The sequence below is a fragment of the Lepisosteus platostomus genome, chromosome 6 (genome assembly GCF_059453375.1).
Source record: "Lepisosteus platostomus isolate fLepPlt1 chromosome 6, fLepPlt1.hap1, whole genome shotgun sequence".
NCBI classification, from domain to species: Eukaryota; Metazoa; Chordata; class Actinopteri; order Semionotiformes; family Lepisosteidae; genus Lepisosteus; species Lepisosteus platostomus.
Window position 1 is genome coordinate 48,942,350 of NC_142616.1, and position 25,817 is coordinate 48,968,166.

The window sequence follows — 25,817 nt, forward strand, 5'->3', positions numbered from 1 at the left end:
ACGTACCACCTGGGAGCGCAATAGTCTGGTTTTCCTTAGAGGTCTCCCAACCCAGCAATGACCACATCTAGTATTTCAATGATTAAACTTTTTTTTGTCAATAAGTATATTATGTTACAATTAGGGTTTGAGCGAGGAGGTGTTCAGTATTTGTATAAAGGTCAGTAAATGGGAATACTTCTGAAGACTATTTGTAGTACTGAAGACTTAATCAAAACCATCACAGCAGTCAGTGGTTATTGCCTTTTAGTTTAAAACAATATTAATGTTTTTAAATGTAATTCAAATACGATTAGTGGCCTTTAACATGTATTTAAAATGCAAAAAGGTTAATGCTGAATAATGTTCTCCAAAAGCAAATATTTTATATTCCATAGAAAATCACAGTTCTGAATTAAGGTTTTAATCAGCTTACAGGCACATAATATTTCAGCAGCAAGTGCATGATTAAAGGTATGTTTATTTGTTTATACATTCAGAATGAATAATATAATGGTGCCTCTGGGTCACATCCATTAAATTTGTGCTGCTTTATTTAAAACAGCTGAAGGCAGGTCCTTGGGGCTAGTGACTTGATCCACTCTCTTGTCTAAAATTGCAAAATGCTCCGAACAGAAAAGTCTATAATCTGGGCTGTCATTGATTAAAAAATTACAAAGAATAGCATGTTTGTGTGACTTCATTTGCTTGATAGGAACTAAAGAATGGCCTGGAGACATGGGAACAAGAATCAATGCCATAGACTAGAAAACGGCCTTCTGAAAAACGCAGGGGATGTAGACTTTGACATTGGCTCAGTGCAAACCTTCCATCACATCCTTTATTATTTTCAAATAACACACCAGGGAGTCAAAAGTCCAAAATGTAATGATTTATTACTGTTTCAGGGCATATTCTGGTAAAAGGACCAAGTACTATAGTCTCAACACAAGTTCCCACAACATTATAATCCTGCCCAGATCCCAAGGCAATAAGAGAACTTCAAAAAGAATAAACTCTTAAGCACTAAAGCTTGCAATTAAAAGTACAAAATAATTTGACACTTTACTCATAGTGCTCTTCATAGCTTCCCATGCTCTGTACAACAAATGCTCAACACTACAGTATTTAGTAGGAGTTCAGTAAAATATAGCATAGGACAGCATGAATAACAGAAAAAAGAAAAGCCTCTCCTCTGAGTTACCTTATTTAGAAACACTGGCATTGATTCCAAATTTCATTGCAAAATATGGTGAAACAAATATATCTAATCTGTAAATAAACACCATACTGTATCTGTTCTTTCTAGAATTCTTATAGTAACCTACAGTACAGTACATTGAAAAACTAGGAGCGTCTTCATAAGCTGTTATGTTAGAAATTGATTAATTTAGGAGCTGCCTCGATGAGAATAACCTATGCTGTTGTGAAATATTGACCTCCATCAAATATAACACTTTGATAAATCAAGGTTACCTATTATTTAAGTGTACATTCCTCCTCTATATCAACAGAACTAATGCATTCCATGCCAAATCCAGTGCCATTATTAAAATACACCTCAAAGGCATTTAACACATTTTCATATTGCTCTGTTTGAATGGTTATTAGCAGAGATTCTCCCACTGATATTATAGATATGATAAAGCTCCAAAAGACCACAGTATTAAAACTGATCCACCATCCAGAAATGAAATGATCACTGCAATATCTTCACTTACTGTAAAAATTGAAAATCTCCAGGTATCAACCATCTGAATACAGCTGTGTAAAAAGCTGATCCAGAATTAGTTGCTAACATTCTCTTTCCATTCTTTACCAGCAACTGGATACAAGGAAATATACCTTTGCTAAATACTAATACAACTAATGTCCCCAATCATAGATAAAATACTCAGGGCATATCTGAGCTGTACAGATCAGATATTCACCCTGATCAAGAAACACAGAGCAGAGCAATAAGTGGCATCTACTGTACAACTCTCTATAAATTTTCTTTACTTTCAGAAGTCTTTCGACAACATCAATCGCAAAAGTCTATGGAAGATGATATTAAGGAGATATAGCATGCCAATCCACATAGTCAACCTAATTAAACAGTTTTACCAAACCTTTTCATATACTGATGGAGCTACTGTACTAATATAAGCTTCGCCATGAAGTCCAGAGTAAGACAGGGATTTTTGATCACTACACTACTTTTCAATCTGGCCATTGATTGGGGCATGTGGTGCACAATTGAAGACCAAGCTGGAGGAATACAATAGACCTTGTATTCAATACAGGAGGACTTGGATTATGTAAATGACATAGCGCTGTTGTCACATGTACACATCATTACATACAACAAAAAACAGTTATTGTAGATTGCCGTCTTACTGCCAAAACCTAGGACTATTAACTGTAACAGGACCAAAGTGATACCCAATGCTAGTAATGAACAAGCCATCAAGCTACAGTATGTGAACATTATCTTGACTCAACATACAGTTTTACCCACTTTGGAAGAATCAGGATGGGGGAATCGGCAAAGACAGTACTAGAATCAAAAAAGTATTAACAACCTTCACAAAGTTATAGAAAATGTGGAAATTTACTACAAAGACTAAAATAAAACCTATCAAAGGTACTATATTACTATAAAACCCAGAATGCTGCAAAATAACTGAGCAAGATTTAAATAAACTACAGTACCAAGCTTCCATACAACATGCCTTCGCAGAATAATGCAATACCATTTGGCACAATCTAATATTTAACACAGAACACCTCCAAAAAAAACAAAATTGTAGTTGGAGTAGGCTTGGGCTCATTGCACGGCTGCCTGCTTAACACCAGAAGGCAAAATGAAGAGAGAATGGCCAAGAATTACATAGAGAAGGATCACTGAAGCGGAGCTCCAACAGCAAAAGCTGCAACTGCATCTCTATACGGTTTAAGCTTGAACTTTGACTTGACCATTCCAAAATCCCACATTTCTTTTTTGAACCATTCTGTGGTGGATTTGCTTTTATATTTTGTTTTGTATTTTGTCCTGTTGCACAATTCACTTTTGGTTCTGTTTTAGCTCAGACAGATGGTCTCACATTTTCATCTAGAATACTCTGGTATAGAGTTGAATTCAAGGTAGACTCAATGATAGCAAAGTGTCCAGGTCCTGATATGGCAAAGCAGGCCAAAAATATCACCCCACCACCATGTCTGATGGCATGAGATTCTTTTGGTTTAAGGCAGTATTTGGTTTTCACCAAACATGACATTTCGCACTATGGCAAAACAGCCCCACTTTTGACTCATCTATCATTGTTTCAGAAGTTTTGTTTTTCATTCACGTGTTGTGGAATCACTTCCTAATGATAAACTAATAATTTGCACATGTTTTGTTTCACCTGATTGTACATACAGTACCCTCTTAACTGAGATCATAAACCCTTAAGGGGGTGTACTTAGTATTTCACCACACTGTAGGTTTTCAATTTCAAGATTGACTACAATGTCTCTAGGTTTTAAGAGTCTATTATTATTATTATTATTATTATTATCATCATCATCATCATCATCATCATCATCATCTAGACCAATTCAGTGTAGCAGGTCATTCAGATTCACAGGGCGTTACAAGGCCTTTATAACTCTTCTGTGTTAATTTCCGCCACTGTGGAAGATCCTTTTATTTATGCATGGCTCAGGCAATCTCTGCACATACACAAGTCCACCCCATTATGACTTTTTTAACATACAAATCAATCCTTTGTTACACTCAAGCCTTTTATACGTCAATATTAGAAGACTTATTGAACTCTCCAGGACAGCTAACAATGCTTACTCAATATCGCACCTTTTCTAATTTAAGATGGTTTACAGACAAATCCTTTTTGATCCACCAATCTCCAATTAATAAACCAACATCTTTATATTACAGACTCAACCCAATTTACAGACAGCCCATTACTTATAGGCTCAGTCCAATAATTAAACCCATATATGTATTCCAACATTTCATTCAATTTGTGTCCACAGGTGCAATGTTTTACAATAATTCGAGCGTGTCCAAGAGTCTGAACTACCAGTGAATTTCCCAAACTTTAACTTATTTCAACTGGTGAAGCTACACTTTTTCACCTAATCTGTTGTGGGGCAACTAGAACAGAAATAAATACCCAGATGGGCTGCATTTCAGGGATGGATGAAGTGGATCCTCCCATACAGCTCCTTGAAATAGTATTCATCTCCTTCCAATTATGTCCCATTCTGTTGAATTATAAATTATCTAATTCATTTTAGTTGAATTATACATCAATGAAAGGGAATGAATACTTATGTAAGGCATTGTACGTGTGAAGTGTTTAGGACTTGAACGTGTTATACAAATGCAAAGCATTATTAAAATGTGCTAGAGTAAATTTGTGCCAGTTTCATATACTTTTGTATAAGTTGTAAATAATTCTAGTAAGTGCTGGAGGCATGGTAGAAGAAGTTCTATTTCAGACACATACAAAACTCCTTTGAGGCTATTGCTATTCTAGTATTCAAAGGTAATGGTACTTGGATTGACAACAAAAGTGAATCTGGCTCAAAAACAAAAATACCACCACATTTCACAACAAAGCAATATTGTAGTCCTTCAGTTCTCAATTTCCATTGAAAACCTAGTAAGACTTTGCTTGATTTTTTAAATGTGTTTTTTTGGAACCTAAAGTATCTTAAATGCAAAATAATGTTATTTCTAATATATAAGACTGGTATTAATCTGAAAATCTCTGAAAATCTGATCAATCTCTGATCAATGATTGATGAAAAATCTTGTTTTTTAAATTCATAAATTACATAATTTCTTAATAATACATTATTTATACATTGTTTACATCTCTAATGTGTATTTCTCAGGGATTTCAAGTAATGTAATGGAATAATCAGTAGTGCAATACTAGATCTGTTATGACACATTACTTAGTTTTCAAGCAAAATTGCAAAACCTAGTGTAATCATTTAGAAAAAATGCAGTACAAATTCAGTGAAAATGAATCATCATCTTCTGTACTGTGTACCAATCCATGAGTACCTTAACAATCCTAATCCTGGCTAACAACCTCAGCCATTACTTTTAACAATTGCAACTGCTATTTCATTAAGACAAAAAGAACTTACTACTTTTTCTGCATTCAATCTCGAGTCATCCTGTGAGATTTCTTTAAGTGATTTTCTGCTCAGAGAGGTCCTTAGTTGATCCTCTGAGATGCCCCTAATAATTGTGTTAGCAGCCAGTATGTGTCCATTCCTGCTTCCAGTTGGAGAAAGGCTTTGGGCTGGAATTGTATTAGTATGCATATTTCCTCTACTTGACTTTGGCAAATGAGAACGATCTTCCAGAGTCATACTTTTCTTTGCTGGTCTAGGTTTTAATGATTCTTCTTCTGTTGAATGAGGACTGTAGGATATCCTTTGTGCACAGGGCTCAATATTTTCATTTGAGATTAGTGATAGCAATGTGCTGGATTTTGATCCGAGGTGGGGATCTTGGACAATAAATCTTGAATGGACCTCATCCTAAAAACAAGGGAAAATGTTAGGAAAAGGGGTTATAAAGCTCATTAATCACAGTTGAGAAAATGAGGATTTTGTTCCTCCAATTAATGTACAGTATATTTAAAGCATGCATGTATCTTTTTATCTTAAGAAAAATAAGAAATTAAAAGCAAGTAATTTTTACTAACATGTTAAAAAGCAAAGACCAGCATATACATTAGTAAATATTATTCTCCTTTATAGCTCTTTTTTTGCAATCTTAGAGTCATCAAAATCTATTTAAATTTCATGAAATTTCTCTGAAAAATTTTGGGAGGAATACCTAATACTAAATTGAAGAATGTTTTAGAGGTTTTTTAGAGCTTTTTTAAATTCTGCCTCTTTGATCTCTGGAGAAGTGAACTGAAACCTGACTTAGGTCACAAGTGAAATCTGTCTGTCTGAATCAGCTTTGACTGCTGGAAATATGACTCAAACATTCAATTAGACATGTTTGAATGCCTCCTCAAGATAAAAGTCAAAATATTGATGAACTAGGAAACTCAGGCCAACTTGATACTCTTTAGAGTATATACGATGTCCCTGAGATTAAAAGACAGGGCGTTGAGGATAAAACTGGCTGGTCTTTTATCGTGTCATCAAAGTGAATAGCTACATCATTTTAGAGTCCAGTACTATCCATCCAGGATCTTGCACAGGAATGGAAATTAAAATAAACATATATATTAAATCCATATCACCCACATCACATACACTATATGAATTGCATTTAAATAATTGTATTCACCCAAATAGTTTATGTAGGCCAAACTGTGGTGTTTGCACTTTTGTCCAAGTGCTGGAATTTATTATACCATCCTTGTATAGTATATATACTATATATGTACTATATATATACTATACAGTATATACTGTACATGTACAGTATATTACACTATAGCTTGCTTACCCTGGATTACTTTTTGACTAGCAACGTAAAAACATTATTTAGAGTAACATATGTGATGTTTGCAATTTTAGAAAATAACAGGAATTTGAAACTTACTTTGGTAAATAAGTACTAGGTTTAAGAAATTAAAACCTAAATTGTACTTAGAACAATCCACACACTTTTAAATGAATACTTTAATTAGGTTAAATGCCATGGAACAAGTCACAAGAAATAATTTTTAAATGGATAATCTATAACCCACTACTTCCACTAAAAACATCTGGTTAACCAAGTTAGGTTCTTAAATTAATTCGGTTTTAAAAATTGAGAGGGAAATATGTGTCCTATGGGAGACATAATACTCGGAAAAACAATAGGCTCTTTTGGGTTGTTATCTCTGAAAGAATTAGAGCACCACTTATGGTGAGGTGTATCTATTTTAGTCAATAATTTTACTGACAATTATGTTCTAGTAAGTTCATCTTTAGCTTGTCACTTCTGGTTTGAAGAATGCCACTTTGGTAAAGATAACCGCGCTGATGAGACACCTGAGGAGTTGTATTGCTGACACAGCACATTTGACAAGACTCATCGACCCTTCCAGCTACACCTTACATATTCCTATTCTTTGTTGTATGCATACAGTATTTTATCATCACGTACCAATTAGCATGGCCTCTGTTAGAGGGTGAGATGGCAGTGTTAAAGAGTACTGCCATTGAAACTGGAAAATTTCTGTGCAGAAAGCAATCTCTTTCAAAATAGATCCAATCTGTAACTCTTGGAAAAAAAGGATATGGAATTGAATTGTGGTTAAATATGGAGCTCGCCCCTTACTGCTCTCATAACTAGGATGTGGAATTTTATGTCAATCAGATTCCAAACCTCATGTGTATGTGAGTTCCTTAGTGTTTCAGGAAAAAACAGGGGTCAATATGGAAATAAAAACTGAGTTATATTCAGGATGTAAATAAAAAACTGCTGTTCTCAATTTTAATTGTACTAATTTATTGCCTTTAAATAATTATTAATGATAAAAATAAATGTTTTGTACTTTTTGTACAATATTCTACATCCAGTGGCTATTCATTTTACATAAGGATTCGTAAGTTCATAATGCTCCCATAGGTTTTAACAATCTTCCCTTCATTTATCCATCATCATTTAGCAAGAAACAAGAAAAAAACTATATTTAAGATTTACAGTAACTGTCTGTTATTAATTAATTGCAGTCAGAAATAAGTTTGTCTTTTAAAGTCAGCAGCTACAGTCCTGAACAATTACATTTTTCCATTAACAATCTAATGTAAATGTGTTACTGATTACAAACTAATTCAGATCTTGCTATAGGGAACACAACAATTGAAAATAAAATGCATTTCTCAGCAGGCTTCTCTTTGGTTCCACAATAATGTAAAATTTAGCAAATTTGACAAATATTTTTCCAGTCAACTTCTTACACTGTCCTCATGATAAATAATCACAAGTTTCCAGATCTATGAAAATTTTATATACATTCAAATACTAAGTGCAAAAATTCCACAGGCTGTAAATGAGAGCATTCCTCAGGAATACATAATAAATACATAGTATACAGAAACAGAAAAATATTACATTCATTTAACAAACCTGAGGGCAAGCTGGATATTTAATGGAGAAAATCTAAATTTAATATTTGTGCTTGTTAAAATTATAACCCATTTGATGTTGCTAAAACTATAAATAGTAATTCTTAAACAATGATAGATAAGCACATAATACAAGATATATTCTATAATACTTCACAAGATAAAAATAATATTTTAGCTCATGCGTGTATGGCTGGAATTCTCAAAATTATTTAACTTTCATTTTTTGTAGGTAATTTAATAAAGATACATAAAAGGGCACTAAACGCAAGACTAGTTACTTTTCCTACCATGAAATGTATTTCAGCCTATAAATTAAATTAAAAGACATGGTTAAAAATACGCTGCATTATTCATTAAAATTAAATATAGATTCTAAATTGAAAAAAAAAAAACTTAAAATCCAATTTGCAAAACAACGCATAAAGAACTCAGATGGGAGTCAACTATGTTCTTTAAAGAAATGAAATGCTGCAAAACTGCCAGGAACATCAATCAGATTGGCCTAATTAATTGTAGCAGAACATATGTATTCTGAAGATGAAATTGATTTCCCTCAGGAGTGAGCATTGCAACAGCTGAATTATGTTTCTTCACAGAAGATGCAAATGAATATATGAACAATAATTTTATAACAGTACAACAGACTGTTTAGCTGAATAACACACACTGGGAAGACTAGAGGTCTGATAGTCCTACTTGTAGAACTGAGTGGAGGCAAATTATTTTCCAACTTTGTGACACATCAGGAAAACATTGTTAGCTTAGCTAGAGCTTTGTTGTTCTGAGATCCTCAGCATGTGATTATGAGAATGTATAAAGTTAATTAATTTTTATTAGCATGTTAGATATCTATTTTTATAGACAATAATCAATATTAAGATTAAGATTATTTTAAAATAATAAAAATTAGTTACTAATTTATATTTGTTAAATGTATTTTAAATTGTTTCTGGTTTTGCCTTAAATACATTTAACAAAATGTAAAATGTTCTGATCTCTTCTAAACTGTGACAATGAAATAAACATGATACAATCTACTCAGATTTTGTAAACAGCATTAGGTATTTCCATTTCACCGCCTAGTGATTATCATCTTGATTCTGTTTATTATATGTGGAAACAATAAGCAGAAAATGAACTAATCATTCCCCCCAATCAATAAAACTCTGAATGAAATCAATGCAAATTAGTCTATGCAAAATCACCACAATGTGAACTTTGCGATCATTAAATTAAGATCCAGAATAAATTTTCCTGTTCTGTTTTTCAGTTGATAGGAAACTAGTAGGGAATGATTGTGCACACCATGCTACATAGGGTTCCAAAGGTGCAGCCTTCTGGTAAGGCCTTTGGGAGACTAACTTGAGGTGAATCCTTTGTCCTCTTCGATTCTTATGAGGTTAAATTCATTGCCTTGATTGAGACTGTAGGGATGACCATGGGATGAGAAGACACCAAGTGATTTTCAATCCTAATTTATAGAGCCCTTCAGATTTATTCATATATAGATTTATTCCCCAACGAAAGACGAACAAATAAAATCATAGCAAAATGAGTTATGGATTAGATAATGAATCACTTAAAAAATCTAATAATGTTATATGGTAAACATAATAGCATTTCAAAGAGAAAAGATTTATCATACTGTATATAACTGAAATTCAGAAATCAACAGGGTCAAATGTATTCACAACTGTAAGTAATCCTTTAAAAAATCATCAAAAGCAAACCTGTGGTAAAATTCTGCTCTGAGATTGTTTTGCAAGGATCCTGAACCCCTTGTCAACCTATACCAGAGCATTGTCACTAGACACCTGGTTCTTTCTCCATGAAGCTCAAGCTTGGCTGAAAATGGACATTCCAGCATGACAGTGATCCAAAGCATACAGAATATCCAAATTGACAAAGGAATGGTTAACTGCAAACAGAATAAAAATTCTTGACTGTACGTCTCAATTTCTAGACCTCAATCATTTGAGCTTTTCTGATTGTAATTTAAGATGGCAGTTCACTAATGGAAACCAAAGGATGAGAGCAATTGTTTATTGAGGAAAATTCATAGTTTCCCCTTTGAAGTGCCAGAACCTCATAGCACACTACAAAAGTGGTTTAGTCAGTGTTAAGTCTGCCAGAAGAGAATTTAAAAAATACTAACTACAGTGGTGATGTCCTGTAAATGTTATCTGCATATTTTCTGGAATTAAATTATTTATCACAATTATGACTTAGCTCCATGTAATGCTATTAATATTACTGTATAATATATAGAAAAAAACATCCAATGTGGAAATCTTTCGGTAATTAGATTTATCTGACCTACTGTATGAATACATTTACATGCATTCTACGAGGGTAAAGTAAAAAGGTTGATGCAAGGAGGGAACAGAAGACTATGCATCATGAAGCTATTTTCATCCATTATTCAAAATATCTCCTGGTATTTATACCATGTTTTTCATTCAATAGGATATTAAAGCAGTTTGTTTATAGGAGGAGACCCATCAAACTTTATTAACCACTGCAGACCTATCTGTGTGAAACATTATGTCAACCATTCTGCACGACCAGCCCCACTACGCAGCTGATCAGGGTTAGACGTGAGACATTCCTATACTACTTGAATCAAGGGGGAACCTTTGGGAGTCCAGGTTATATGAACCCAGAATAGCATTTCGAGAGGGCACTGTAGTTTACACCTGTATGGTTTTAAGATGTACTTCAGGCTTCCATAATTACCATGTTCTGAGATCCTCAGCATGTGAATATAAAAAATGTGCAAAGGAAATTCATTTCATTAGCATGTGAGATACAGTATCTAGGTTTATAGACAATTCTAGTACAGTTCCGCGATTATATTTAAAGGGATCATCAATATTTAAGATCACTTTAAAATAATATAAATTTGTAAGTAATTTATATAAATTTGTAACTAATTTATATACAGTGCCCTCCAAATGAATTGGGACAAAAAAATAAAATTGGCATTTTCCTGTTGTATACACAAGAAATTGAAATTCACATAAAACAAATTACTCCGAGTCAGAGTTCAGGAGGCCACCTTTAATTTTGAGGATATATTTTGCAAACACAATTAATATTTTTTCAGCCAAAGCAAATGTTGTTCCCCCCAAATTTAGGTGACCATACGTATTGGAACACTTAAAGCAAATTAAAGAATTGAAAAAGTCAGTTCGTCCCAATACTTTTGCTCATCTAAAATATGGGGGGTTGAACAAAAAAAAGTGCTGTTGTTGTCTGATTCCATTCCAATTTCCATTTTGGTGCTTTGTGATTATCATCTTGATTCTATTATATGCAGAACCAATAAGCAGAAAATGAAGTAATCATTTTCCCCAATCCATAATCCCTGAAGAAGGCTCCATAGCTGAAACATTGTCTCTCTTTTCAACATTATTACCTTTACCTGTTCCTTTGCAGTCTATGCTGATGCAACTACCTACTTGAACTTCTTCAACCTATACTGGAAACTTGGTTTGAAAATACTAGTCCAAAGGAAAAAATACATATTGGTTCACCAGCACCACGTGCAGAAGCAACCTATTTGTTTATGTCTTCCATCTCACTTCTGATTAGGTCTAGGCTTGCTAAGCTTATGAGATCTGACAAGATCAGGCTACAAGCTGGTAAAGCTTCTGCCATAACAGTGTGCCAAAAAAGAAAAACCATCTGTTGCTGCAATGCAAAATTCAATAGAGAAGCATGCAATGCCAACTGATTCCAAAGAGTTTTTCGATAGAGATATTTTATTATATGCATGAATATTTTATTCTTCATCTTCAGCACTATTAAAATTGGAATACATAGCTGAACACAGAAGAAGTAAAAGTGCAGAGAAAAGCTGTCACTGAAGCTATGAATCTGGCTGATTGATGTGCAGTCCTGCAGTGCCATACTGTATGTAAGGCTGTGTTCTGAACACTGGAAGTCAGTTATCAACAGGAATATGACCTGAAACTGAAAGACAGTAGAAACCTGAACCTGACAATCTTCTAACAAAGCCATAATATAACAATTTTAATCTTACAATTTTTACTGCTGCCTTCTCGCATACAAGGCACTACTTTTTGCTATTTCTATATACAGTACATACAAAAACTGAAGTAGTTCAGGTGGGTAGCAGCGTCAACATGCGTAGGCTGCAAAGGCAAAAGTAATAGGTTTATTCCATGCTGAAAAGAGAAGAAAGAAAACACAACATTTTTGCTGGGGAGCCTTCTTCGGGTGTCACACAAAAATGCAGTATTTCAAATTGATTCAAACCTTGACCTGAAGTGAGATACAATGTAAAGCATTATGCAGAATGCATTAAACATTACCAAGCAAATGTAAGAGCTAAATGATTTTAAGGTTCAGTGATTTTTTCTGTCAGACTAATGAAAGTCTTAAATCTGAATAATTTATTCAGTAGTTAAAATTAGGACCAGTCAAGACAATTTGTTGCTGTAGGTTCATTTATTTTAATTAATCTACAGGTCTTGAAAGTCTTTCTGATCATAATTTTGATATGATTTTATTTAGCAGCTGTTAATAAATATTTAATGAGCCTTAAATAATATCTTTTTTCTCATTTAGAAACGGGCAAGTTGATACTAAGCAGGCGTGTTCTGCACATGCCAGTAAAACCTACAGTATAATATCATGAGGGACCATTGAAGTATAATAAAATAAAATACTTTAGCTTGGGACTACTGTGAAGATATTACACATTATGTTGATGTCTGCATGGCTTTTTATTTTTTTTAAACTGAGCACATTATAGTTAAGAGGTTTATTCCCGATTCACCTGCTGTATTGTATCAGGCCAGGCTACCTACCTGAAGGCAGCCAGTATGTAAAAAGTGAATAGAAAGATTACTAGAATACAAGCAACCAAACATTAATCATTTTGATTCCCCCAATTTTCCAATTCAGAGCTGACGCTTCTGTCAGCTCCATATTTACTAATAGTTTTTGACAAACGCTTGTTTTGAGACAATTCAAAATGTAGACTGTCTGCTCTACAAACCTGTGTTCTAGTGGCATATTTTAAATCTCAAATCCCTTTAACTCATCTGCTAGAAAGTTTAATGTGTATGCCTGAATGCCTTTCAATTTGATTTCAAATACTCTTGCATCGCCATGGCCTACTGAACCCAAAATTCACAAGCACCATGAAGGAAGACATTCAAATTATTGGAACTGAGGCTGCAAGAAAACCCAAACATATTTCCAAATTCAATTCTATTACCTGTAGAGTGCCCATGTAAAAAACAGCAGCTGTCAAAATACTCAAACATTTGCTAACATATTAGTTTTACCAACTACTCTCACTATCAAACACGGTGCTCACTAATTTATTCATTTTATTACTGTCATTTTTTAATTTCACATTTACAGTATGTAAATTCTCCTGACATCTTTAGACAGAAACAATAATAGCTCAGATCACCAGGTCCTGGCTGGTTTAGTGTAAATTTTGAATAATGAAGTTTCATTTATTGTTAGATTATGTAAAATAATACTACAGTGGACTGGAAGTACAGTAACATCAATTAAATCTCTGGAGTAAAATGCACCTAAAGAGGTGCAGTACACTTTATTAACACATTTTGTTGTTGTCTGAGCTTGCAAAAACACTTGGCATATACAAACAGGACTTTAAATTGGGAATCTATACAATCTACTCCACGCTAAAAATTCTGGTAGGATGTAAATGAATTAGATATTTGAAGAAAACTATAAAACATTTTTCCTGCATAAGTATTAAGCCCCTTTGTTACAGTGACCCCAGTGAATTAGTTCCAATGATAAAGACAGTATTATCACAAAATTATTTCAAATTATTTTAAAGTAGTAATGTGGTTTACCTTTACTTCAGAGTAAATACATCTTTCTCTTTCATTTCCCTCAGATGGATACTGAAATTCAAGCCATAACTCACATATTGATAAGACAAATTGACCGTAAAGACCAAAGAGCTTATGAAAGGCGTAGATCAGAAGATAACTTATTGTACCTTTTGAGTACAGTGAAGTCTATATTTTTTCTCTCTTTATTTTACATAAATATATACACATATACACACACCTTTACAAATATAAATACATCAAAATATGTAATTAAAGTAACTTATTAATTTAAAAATGTATGCATATAAAGGGATGGCATTATCTCACTGACAGTTGTAATGCAGTAAGAAATGAATTAAGAATTGTGAAGCTCATCATTAAGAAGTGAAATCTGCATTATATACTACTTAGATCAGTCTGTATTTCAAATGAGCAGCTAAGAAAGCAGGAAACTGGTAACAGATATCACTGTGAACTTATATCTAGAAAGTTCCATGTCTGAGGGGAGACACTGACATTTCATACACTGACAATATTCTGGTCCCTGTACAAACCTGGCCTCTACGGTGAATCTCATATGAGAAACTGTATACTGCACACGTATGGAAAATGGTTCTATGATTAGAACTGATAAAAACTGAACTTTTGTAAATTCAAAATCTGAGCAAAAGCCAGACACTTTAACCAGTCAGCACTATCACAGCAGTCAAATATTGTCGTAGTAGCATTATGGGGTGCTTTCCTCAGCAGGGATTAGGATGTTGGCAGGACTGTGGAAAAATAGATTCTACAAAGTACAGTTGAATCCTAGTGGACAATACGCTTGAGTCACCCAAGATTTTAAAACTGTGTCTAAAGTTCAGATTTCAGTAGGACTAAAATTACCTGAAACAATCATGGTCCTGATATAAATGCAACAGAAATTGTTGACAAGCATTTATGTTTAGATAAGTTTAGATCTTTACATAAACACGTTTATTGGAAAAAAATATATATATAAATAATAATTACCATTATATATATATTACATAAAATTATGAAAATGTGATGTTATTAGCTTTGCGTGAATATGTTTTTAAGGTACTGTATGTACAGTATATGTATCTATGGCCTTATTTAAAATATTTGTGCTAATTAATTGAAATAAACTTTGGAATTTCCAAAACACTTGAACAGAGATAAGAAATGCCCTATATTACTCTATCAGGGAGAAAAAGAGTAAAAATTTAATTAAAAATGTTCCCACATCTAGTAGAACAATCAGCTTAGTAAATAAAAATGTTTTGATGTGTAGAATTTAGCTAGTGAGGACCTTAGATTTATATTGCTTTTCTTCTGGCATAGCCCATTAGAACTGTACAAGGTAAGGAGTATATAATCCAGTGAGGAAGAGCAGCTACAGTACATACCTCCTCACTACTGCTGCCAAGGAAGTCATCCTCCAACCGAGCCCCCCTGTGACCCAAGTTGTTGTCCCCTTTCTCATCCAATATGAAGGGGACGTTCTTCACAGGTGTGCTTTGGGATCTTCTGTGCTTTTGTGCAGAGTGTGGCCTTGAAGAATAAGTGAAAATGCCCACTTGACATAGCTGGGGTTCTGTTTCTTCATCCTCATTGCTGCCCTCGGTGTCACCACAATCCAGCTGATGTTGTACCCTAGACCTGTGAGGCTGGGAATGCACTGGAACTTGACTTGTAGACTTTGTAGACACAGAGCTGCTCTCTAAGTGGATGGAGAACAGACATTTATCTGGGAAAAAAGAAATCAAATGTGAAAGCTAAATAGTTTATATATACTTTTTGTACCACCTTTGTGCATTGGTAGAGCAATAACACACCATTAAAGACAGTTGCCATTTGGATATAGTAGATATGCCAAATGAATATTTCACAAATAGTTTTTACAATAGAAGATACATTACATTCAAAATACATTTGATCACAGTATGGCGTTTGGAAGAAAAACACTAAAATCAGAACAAAGTGGTTTTTGTATTTACCCATATTGCCCTTTATCCGGTTGACACCTCTTTGCTTTTCCCCAATGCTCATATACTGTAGGTGAATTCACACATCATCAGATGTCACGAAATACAATTACCTGTATACTGTACATTGCAGAATCTGCGATCATGGTCCAACATAATAAGTACAGTACATCATTCTTTGTCTATCTTGTTCAGCAGTATGTACTGTACCTATAGATTTGACTGGGGCACAGAACTTCCACTTCATCTACATAGAGTAATAAATATAGGAAGAGCAGAAAAACAGGAGGGGTCTTATCAAAACAATTTGCAATCATTCCATTTTGGGTAAGGACTTACCTTGGTAAATAAAGGCAATTCTTGGGATGAAGTTTGGACTATGTGAATGTGGCCTCTAAATACCCTGATCATCTGCTAATGCATTTTAATTTTGGTCACAGAACTTACAGTATATTACAACTCAGAGATGTTTTTTAAACAGGTCTCACTGACACCTCAAGGTGTACTCTGTGCTCATAGGCAGTAACAGAATCATATGATATGAGAATACTCATATCTGGATCTGTTTTAGGATTGTGTAGCCTAAACTTTTTTTTACTATCTACTATCTTGGAGAAAAATATCACCAGTTCTTCACTGGGTTTACTGTTGAATGATGACTGATTGTTATATTTTTAAGCACATAAGAAAGATCTGCCCATTTTGCTCATTTGGTAGTTTAATAATAAGATTTTGGCCAGCCATTTCTTAAAGCCCCCAAGAGTTTGGGCCTCAAACACCTAGCTGGGACGTTTGTTCCAGATACATAATACTCTCTGAACAAAGAAGTGTTTCCTATTCTCTATTCCTATTTTGCTTTACGTGAAGGGTTGTGGAAGTACAGCATGGAATATTATAGTTTCATACAGTATAATAATATAGAAGTAATATAAATTGAAAATGAAAATGAATGTCCTTGAGTGTCCCAGTCAAAGGCCTGACTTGATTTTTATTGATAATCTGTCTAAAGACTTCCCAAGCGACTTGAGAGGGCTTGAGCAAATCTTCCAAGAAGAATGTGGAAAGATGGTAGACACTTACTCAAAAATACTTGTGGCTGTAATTGCTGCCAAAGGTGCTTTAACCAAATATTGAGATTAAAAGTCTGCATAAACAATCAACATATTTAGTTTTTGTATGGTTTATGCTGACATTTACTGTAACTTACATTTCCCATAGAAAAGTTTTAAGATTGAACATTCAGCTTTTGAATAAAATATTAAGTTTAAAAAAATGTATGTATCATTTTATAATTTCACAAAATGGGAGACCTGTCAGACTGCGTTTTCAAGGCATTGTGTATAATCGTGTTATCAATATTTTACCTGAGAGCACCTAACCTTCCACAGGCTACCATGATACTTGAAGTAAAGTAGAAAAGAATCTTTTCTACTTTTTGTTTTTCTTGAAAAAAAAAACAAATACATTGCCAAGAGAGGCTTATGACACACATTAATAATAAAGATCTTTAATTGCAAAGAACATCTTATCACTTTACTTTTTGAACAAGCTTCTATGTGAGCAATGAAATACGATGAGTGTTTTCATAGGGAAATATGCAAATTACAACGTAATCACAATATTGCAGGAAAAGATAAATTCAAGAATGATCACTAAAGCACCTAATTAATTTCTCCTCACAGATAGATTTATGCTAGGTTTCCTAATTGCAGCCTAACATTTTAATGAGTATTTCAACAATGCATAAATTAAGCTGACAAACTGAAAACAATATTCATTTATTTGCCTTCTGTAGTCACTGGAAAACAATTTGTACTTGTATAAGCTCTATACACCTGCTGGCATGTAAACTACAATATTAGAAGTGACATTACTTGTTTAACTCAGAATAATAATTCAACAAGAGGTTAATCAACCACATGTGTAATTTACTTTCTCGTGTTAAAAAATCAAAAAACAAAATGCTCTTGGTGACAGTACTTTATTCAATAACAAATAAAGGCTTCTAAGACAACTTTGGCAGGTTAACTTATGGTAAGAGCAGAAAGATCAAATTAAACAACAATCAACAGCACTTACCTGATGAAAAAAACTATTTCTGTTTTTTCTTCTGTACTTTATGCAATTTGAATTGCTTTGAATTTGAATTTCAATAATTATTTTCAATAGCACTGTAGCCGCGAGGCTTATTAATAAGAAAGAATTAAGTGTTCTGAGCTTTCCCAAATTAGGCCTCATTTCTCTGTTCATCTCTGTGGTGCAGCCACAGAGAAACTATTCTGCAGGGTGATTTAAGGTCCTAGGACAGCTCCCAAAGGGGGATGCACTTAGCTAAGCCTGGCTATCATGATCAATGGTCATCCATTGGCGCCTATCTGTCTAGGGAGTGCCAGTTGGACATCTGGACTGCATTCCTAAGTGTCAGGAGTAAGTGACTCATATCTCACCTTGATCAACCAATCAGGGACTGGTAGGGCCGAGTAACCCACGTGGGACTCTGATGCCCATGGAACTTTCAGCCAATCAATGAGCTGAAGTTCCTCCAGGTAAAAACAGGCAACACAGAGAGCCTGTGAGATTCAGAAGGGAAGATTCAGTGAGATTCAGTGGACTTTTCTAAAGGGAATTCAAAGGAGAATTCCAGGGCAGGACGGCCCAGGAGCAGAAGGCTCCCAAGGGCAGGACATTCTCGCAGCGCGCCTCCTGACCATCCTGAGACTCAGCCCGGACAACCACGGAACGGCCAGTGTGTCCGAGTGCCAGAACTTTCCTTTGTTCTAAGAGTCTAGAGTGGAGGTTGCCAGAGAGTAACCAGCAGCAGGCCTCGTGAACAGGTCGGAACTGTGGACAGCTGAATCACTATTCAGAACTAGCCCTTCATCAGGAACGAACCGGTCCTCTTCCTGACTTGCTGGGACCCACAGCCATCTTTTCTCCTGTGCACAAACTTTGCTAGTTAAAGCCAACACTAACTAGCCGGTCAGTGAGCATCAGCAGCGCACCGTCGCAAGCCGCACAGCACAGCCTGGCACCGAGCCAGAGAGCGCGGATTGGACAGCAACAGCCTGCAACTGTTTCTTTGTGCCCGCAGGAAGATCTGAATCCCCAGAAATTGGATGAGTATTCAACTTCAATGCATTACAGCTCGAGAATTCAATTGTTATCCCAACCAGTTGATATCAATTTAATTCCTAAGAGTTATGTACTTGTTTTGAGTATCTAATGTAGAAGTTATAACCAAGTTCATTTATGAAACGGTCTTAATGAATGATATACTGAACGTATTTCCTCTTGATATATGTAACTCTTTGTAACTGATTGAATATATACCTTTTGTATTCTGATAACCCTCTCGATAAGATCTGTTAGGTTTATATGCATATTCTATGTATTAATAAATGTATCCTCGTGTATTAGTACCTGTGTGTGCGCGTTGTTTGAGTTATGTCGCATGGTTGGATTCTAAAGCCATCAAAAGAATCAACTTTGTGATTTACTGCTACAATTAATAATTGTCTCAGTAAATGCCCAAACCCTACAGAACTGGTGCCTTCAGAGAGCCACTACATTACATTTTGGCTATGGCAACGTTACATATTTGGCGTCCCTGAGCCGGTTTTCATTACATATTTGGCGTCCCTGAACGGCTATGAAACACTACAGCACAGACGACTGTTACTATTTTAAAGATTATTATAGATAATTGGAAATTCATATTTTGAAATGAACAAAATTATGAGATCACCAGAAAATAAAAAAAACAATGATGATGAGCTTCATTATCATTTAACTTCAAAAAGGAAGTGAAAGTAATACTGCACATTTAGATTATTTCAAAGGTGTTGCTTATTAATATCTCTAAAGTATATTAGAGAACATAAATATAGAGTTGTTAAAAACATTAACACTGTATTATGTTTAAACATATAGAATCATATAATGTAAACAACTTATTTAAACTTTCCTCCAATATGAAGCTATTAATGCAGTTTTACATCAATCTATTGAAGGAGGCAAAATCTAACGAGTGTGTATAAAATAAACTATAAATATTCACAAACATGGTCAAAGAACTGGTGAGGTGCAAGCTGACAGCATAAATTCCAAAATAACCCAACAAATAAACATTTTATGCTTCTTAGCAATTACTATTGTAAACAAAGAAACCATCATTATATAGCTATTTTATACAGCATGTATTAGATAATATAACCCCATATACTTTATGTACAGGTTTTGTTATGAGAGTTTTAATGCCAGTCTATAATAAAAAGAAACAGAAGGTATACTGCTATTATAAAACATAAAGCAGAGTCATTAAAAAAGCAGAGGTGCTTTTTGTATCCTGCTTCCTCCCAAAGCTTGCCAGGGGTTAAACCCCCTTTACTATTTACTCTCCTGCACAGAGTAAGGATTGATTTCTCTATGGAACTGCCCTTTTTTTCAATGCTGAATCTGTGCAATGCCTAAAGATTCAGAAAGAACACTAAAAAAGCATTTAGATTTAGAATTCTATAACAATGGAAGGCCATACCATAAATAAAATATTTACAAAATACATGAATAGTCAATAAATTAGATCTAAAACATTAATAATAATTCTTCATCTTTACATTGTATTTTTTGCTTCTAGACAAGGCTTGTGTTGTCTATGTAATGTACTATAGCCCATCACATAGACCTACTGTATAATGTATAATAAATAATTAAGTACAAAAACTTCACTACAACTCTGAGCCTCAGACAGAAGAAATATCATTGTCAGGCTCCTGTGTTCCCAGAATGTTTCAGATCAGGCCAACTAAGGAGCAAAGATAAAGTCCCTAAACTTTTCTTTGATGTATTGTGCATTGACAGATTTTCCAGAGACAGAAGAACAAGAATGTGAAAATGGCTGGATGAAGATGTCTTTCACCACGTTACAGATTCTAGTCTATAAATTGATAGTCATGCAAAACAGTATCTGTATATATACTGTACAGTACATATGGTACCTGTAGCATTAGGCCATTTGCTCTGCTCTTTCCCAGCACTCTGTGCTTGCAGCCTCCCTCTGCTTGCCCTCTCCCTGGACTGGTCCTGTGGGAGGTGTGGTTGAATCACATGATGTGGCACTGTTTAAAGACATTAATTTAAAATAAAAATGCATTCTTATTTTGTATCTTTAACACTTTCTCTTGATATAGGTTTTCTTATCTTTGTGGAGACCCTATGTATTACAAAGTGTTAGTCATATGAGCTATAGGTTTCATTTTTTAAATTTAAATGAAGACATTTTTCCAGCTGCGCAATTCAATATCTATCAAAATTAATAAATGAATGAATAAATTCCAAGCAATGCATAACTAAGCATGATACAGTATGTTAATAATCTTTCTCTCCTCTGCATTGAAAGATCCCAAATATCAATGCCACAAAAAAACAAATCACTGTATAGAAAATTTTATACGCTGTTATGTACCATCGCAGCTGGACATTATTACGAAAAAGTAAATTATACACTTAAAGTGCGAAAAAATGACACTCCATACTGTGACTACAATATGTAGAATGTAAAATGGAGAAGCACTGCAAAGTAATAAAAAAAGAATCAATACTAATCTCTGTGGAGATCTCCAAGGAAAAGACCAGTTTCAGTTAACTCATAGCCCCAGGTGAAAATATTTAGCTCTTTTCCACCGCAGTCATTTGACTCCAAGCAGCATGGTGCCCCGGCATTATTTAATTATCAAGATAGACCCATGCTGTAACTGCAGAGTGACACAGTATTTGGATTGACTCATTTAATCTAATATGAATGTAAGATCTGAATACTATCATGGCAACAAGATTACTTCCTGGAATTAAAGTGATGTCTGAAACACTCGGGTTTAATTAATTGTATTTAGATTAGATACTGTATAAATTACTGTATAAAAAATTGAAAAAAAAACTACTTTAGCACCAACAGTGAAATACAGACTCGAGGACACAAGTGGAAATTAATATAGCTTGGATTTAGGACTGAAAACAAGAGGTTTATATTCATACAAAATGTTGTGGTTGTCTGGTGCAAGCTATATTCTTGCATCAATAATGTGCCAAATGTTTTTTTCTCTTTTCTTGTCTTTACAAGTGAAATGCTTTGATGTTTATTCTAATAGTAATAGTTCAACAACATGTGTTTAAATGTACACCTATACACTGCATTTGAAATGTGTCTCTAATTTTTTATTTTTTTTAAGCACCAAGGAAGGTTACCATTAGAGAGATGCTGCTTCTTTAACCTAGGTTAGACTGGAGCACCTAAGCTTTAGAGCCAGCACTTGGAGAGAGCTAACCTTTGCTCCTCCACCTACCTGTTCTACCTTCCTTCAGAGCCACCCAGCCACTAAAGTCCACTTTCCTGGATATTCCCTACTTCAGGATGTCTCACCTTCATCATTTTATTTAAACCTATACCCTCAATACTTCTCCTTTACTCAAATTCCCTCCTTGGCTTGTAACCTACTGTATTATGTTGTTTCTGTTCCCCTACTGGTGGACTTTGTTATTAGTATTACCTTACTGAGGAATCTCTTAACCTGTAACCAACCCACATTGCTTTGTCCCTTCCAGGGTTCTTAAATCTTCTCCAGGATTTAACCAACCAATATTATATTACCCCCTTTGTAGGTCCTTAAATCTTAGTAGCCAAAGTAGAGAACTTTGGTTTCTGTAAACCTTAAACAGGTTCTCAAATGTTCTACTCTCCTATTCCATTTTATGACAGGATTCATGTGAACAATGTACAGTATATAGCCTGAATAGCCTAAGACGTCAGATTAGATTATTATATTTAAATTGTATATCTTTAAATTACTTGCAAGCTGTTGAGAATCTTAATACCATTTTGTGATGCAAAGCCAATGGGGAAATTATATGAGAAATCCATTAGTACTGTATTTTATGGTGTTATCCAAGATATTTGAAGCTTCTTTCTTCTTAAATTGTATCCCCATTATCAAAGTGAAACATAGGTTTTGGTACCTGGGGTGTGCTGAGTTGATTTATCATCTTCCTGACTCCTGTGTTGCAGTATCTCTGAATCTGTGGCACCGGGAATTTCACAACAGTCTGTATTTCTGTCTGACCAGTCTCCACTGTTGTGTCTTGACTGGTGAGAAGTCCTGGTTATTCTTGGACCACTAGAGTATGCTGTCTGTAATGAATATAAGATACTGAAGTTACTCACAAATTACTGACTAACTTGAATAATATGGCTCTGTATATCAATATTTTTTTTTCAATTTCTTGCTCTTCTTCCAGAAATTATTATAAGACAGTAGAAATAAAAAAAAATATGGAATGATTGTCGGTGCTTTCATAAGTTATTATAGTAGAAATGTGGGTGGCCATAAAAGAAACATTTCATTACTTAAATACTTTAAATTTTAATATATTAAACTCATGGACTTTTTCCTTGTTTTTAAGATTTGCAATAGGTCATTTTTTGCTGTGTATTGTTGAAAAGCAATTAAAATCATGACCTCAGATATAAGAGGGGTGTAAGAAAAAGAATGGGCTAATTGAAATTTATTACCATTTTCAAAAATCTTATCTGCCATGAAAATGCAATGCTCTGCTACTTTCACATCCTTATCAACAAACCTTTAACGGAGTAAGATATGAAATCAAAGAGGGATGCTGAACTGAAGAAATGATTCATAATGGAAAGGCAATGTTTAGAGTTGATAAAATTTAGCGTTGTTTAAACGCTAGAAATATATAGAAATTTGAATTCATTTCAATACCACCGATCTTATAAAGGGCAGATAAAATACTAGGTGAGAAGCAGAGCTTTGGATGACCTGGAGATGACACGCACAAATGATTCGCTGTTGTTATTCCAGTAAGAAAATGTGTAGTTTTTAGAATTTGCTTAATAGGGAATATGATATGGAATTGCATAACTAAAGAAATTAATAACTATATTAAGGATCTAAATATAATATATTTATATATTTGGCAGTATAACCATATTCTACTGTCTTTGCAACCACATGTTAATAAATGACAATTAGTATGAATCGGGAACTGTGAATTACTGGCAGTGGGTGAAAGATGGAAGTGCATTCCATGGAGGATACACTGTGATGACATCAACAGCATCCAGTGGCTGGTCTGTCCCTGTCTTTCGGATCCATCTGGGATCCTATATCTAACATATTTGTTCCCTCCTGGGGCAGATTGCACATCTTCTGTGTCTTCACATAAGTGGACTGTGTTGACTGTGATGAGAGAGAAAACAATAAACTGGCTGTTGCTGTGTCAGGGAAGCAAGTTTTTTATGAGAGTGGTGACTCAGGAGAAACAGGATAAGTTATAAAAGTTAGTTATTTGAAAAATTAGTGGCTGGTGTAGAGTAAGATAAGAGTTGTATAGTAGTGTTTATCAATGTGAAGAGAAAGAGCTAGACGTTAGGATTAAGTCGAGTTCCATATTCTAGAGTCTCATTCTGTAAAGTGACTAGCGAATAGTGAAGTGAAAATTGAAAACTGAGCATTAAGGATTAAACCGATATTATATGCTTCAGTGTCTCATTGAGTGATTATTTTTGTGAATAATTCAAATGAACAACAAAGAGTTAATTGATTTGCCTGCTGATTAAGAAAGACAAATTAATGTATAAGAAACTGGCTGTTACTAAGCATATACGAAAGCACTAGTGTTGACTGTGTGTCACCTGAACTTAATAAAAGAGCAACAGAGATTGACCTGGAGATGGTCAGCTATGGAAAGTTGGTAAGTTTAGTTAGGTTTAGTACCATTATTATCACAGTTTTATGTTTAAAATGAATAGATCATCTCAATGGTCCCCTGAATACAATTGTCAATATGCACCTGTGCGTACATAAAAGATAAAACTATGGAGCTTGTATTTATGTATGCGTACAATCAAGGGGTAGAAACCTTTGTGCGTTCAGTGGGGCAAGAAAGACAGAATTCCTTTGGGAACAGAAAACGCAGTATAAAATTAAAGGGATCTTATGCTTGCATAAATTTAGAAATCTGTCAAAACTACTCACTATATAAACAAAGGATATACAGTACTTGCATGTTGAAAGCACCAGTTATGGTTTGCCAGGCTGCCTTCCTCCTTTTAATGGAAGTGACAGAGCTTGTTTCTTTAACTTGCTCAGAAATATTAATTAAAAATTTGCTGATCAGAACAAAATTGCTCTTTCCGTCCACTCCATTTCATCAGTTGCCCCCTTATAAAACAAACCATGACAACACAGTACCACAACAGAATCCATGATAATGGCTGGTTGCATGAACACAGACAGAAACATTATTCTGTCTTGAGTTGTAAATTTACAGTGTATTTTAAACTCAAAGTTAATTTTTGCAATGAAATAATGACAATAAGATGGCAGCACAAACACATGGAAATAATTGTGCTTCTAGTAATCCATTTCACAGTCAATTTGATAAGTGTTATAACTATGAAAAATGTTAAATATACAGATGCAGCCATTCAAAATGGGTGGGGTATTTCGCGGCATACCCCGGTGGGCGTGTCGCGGTATCACGCAGTATCACTCAGTATCACGCGGTTAATCGCGTCATTTGACGTCATGCCGGAAAGTATCCGGCATCACCTTGTAAAACCGCCAGGGGGAGCTTAACCTCTCATGTACACCATTTGAGCTTTTAAATTTGAACTGTGTATTACAGCATGTTAATCATCAGTCATTAAAATGTTGGTATATTTTATGAAAGCAAGATTGCTCAGTTTTACAAAAATACACAACCTACCTTTATCAGAAATATTTATGCATCAAAGCCTTTACCGAAGATATTACTAATAGTATTAATAATGAATGACTTTGGACAAGCTGTATACTCAAAGTATAATTTCTTTAGCACATTTGTACAAGCACTTGGAATC

General features: G+C 34.5%; 1 protein-coding gene across 1 annotated transcript in view; it reads right to left on the bottom strand.

Annotated features, from left to right (window-relative positions):
• cfap20dc (CFAP20 domain containing) overlaps window positions 1–25,817 on the bottom strand; it is a 163,118-nt gene that overhangs the window by 51,170 nt on the left and 86,131 nt on the right. Inside the window, exons 10-13 of the mRNA XM_088636177.1 lie at window positions 22,913–23,084; window positions 20,899–21,018; window positions 15,326–15,666; window positions 5,128–5,526 (exon numbers count right to left, since the gene is read on the bottom strand). Of these exons, the coding sequence (XP_088492303.1) occupies window positions 5,128–5,526; window positions 15,326–15,666; window positions 20,899–21,018; window positions 22,913–23,084 (1,032 nt within the window). The remainder of the gene's footprint in view (window positions 1–5,127; window positions 5,527–15,325; window positions 15,667–20,898; window positions 21,019–22,912; window positions 23,085–25,817) is intronic.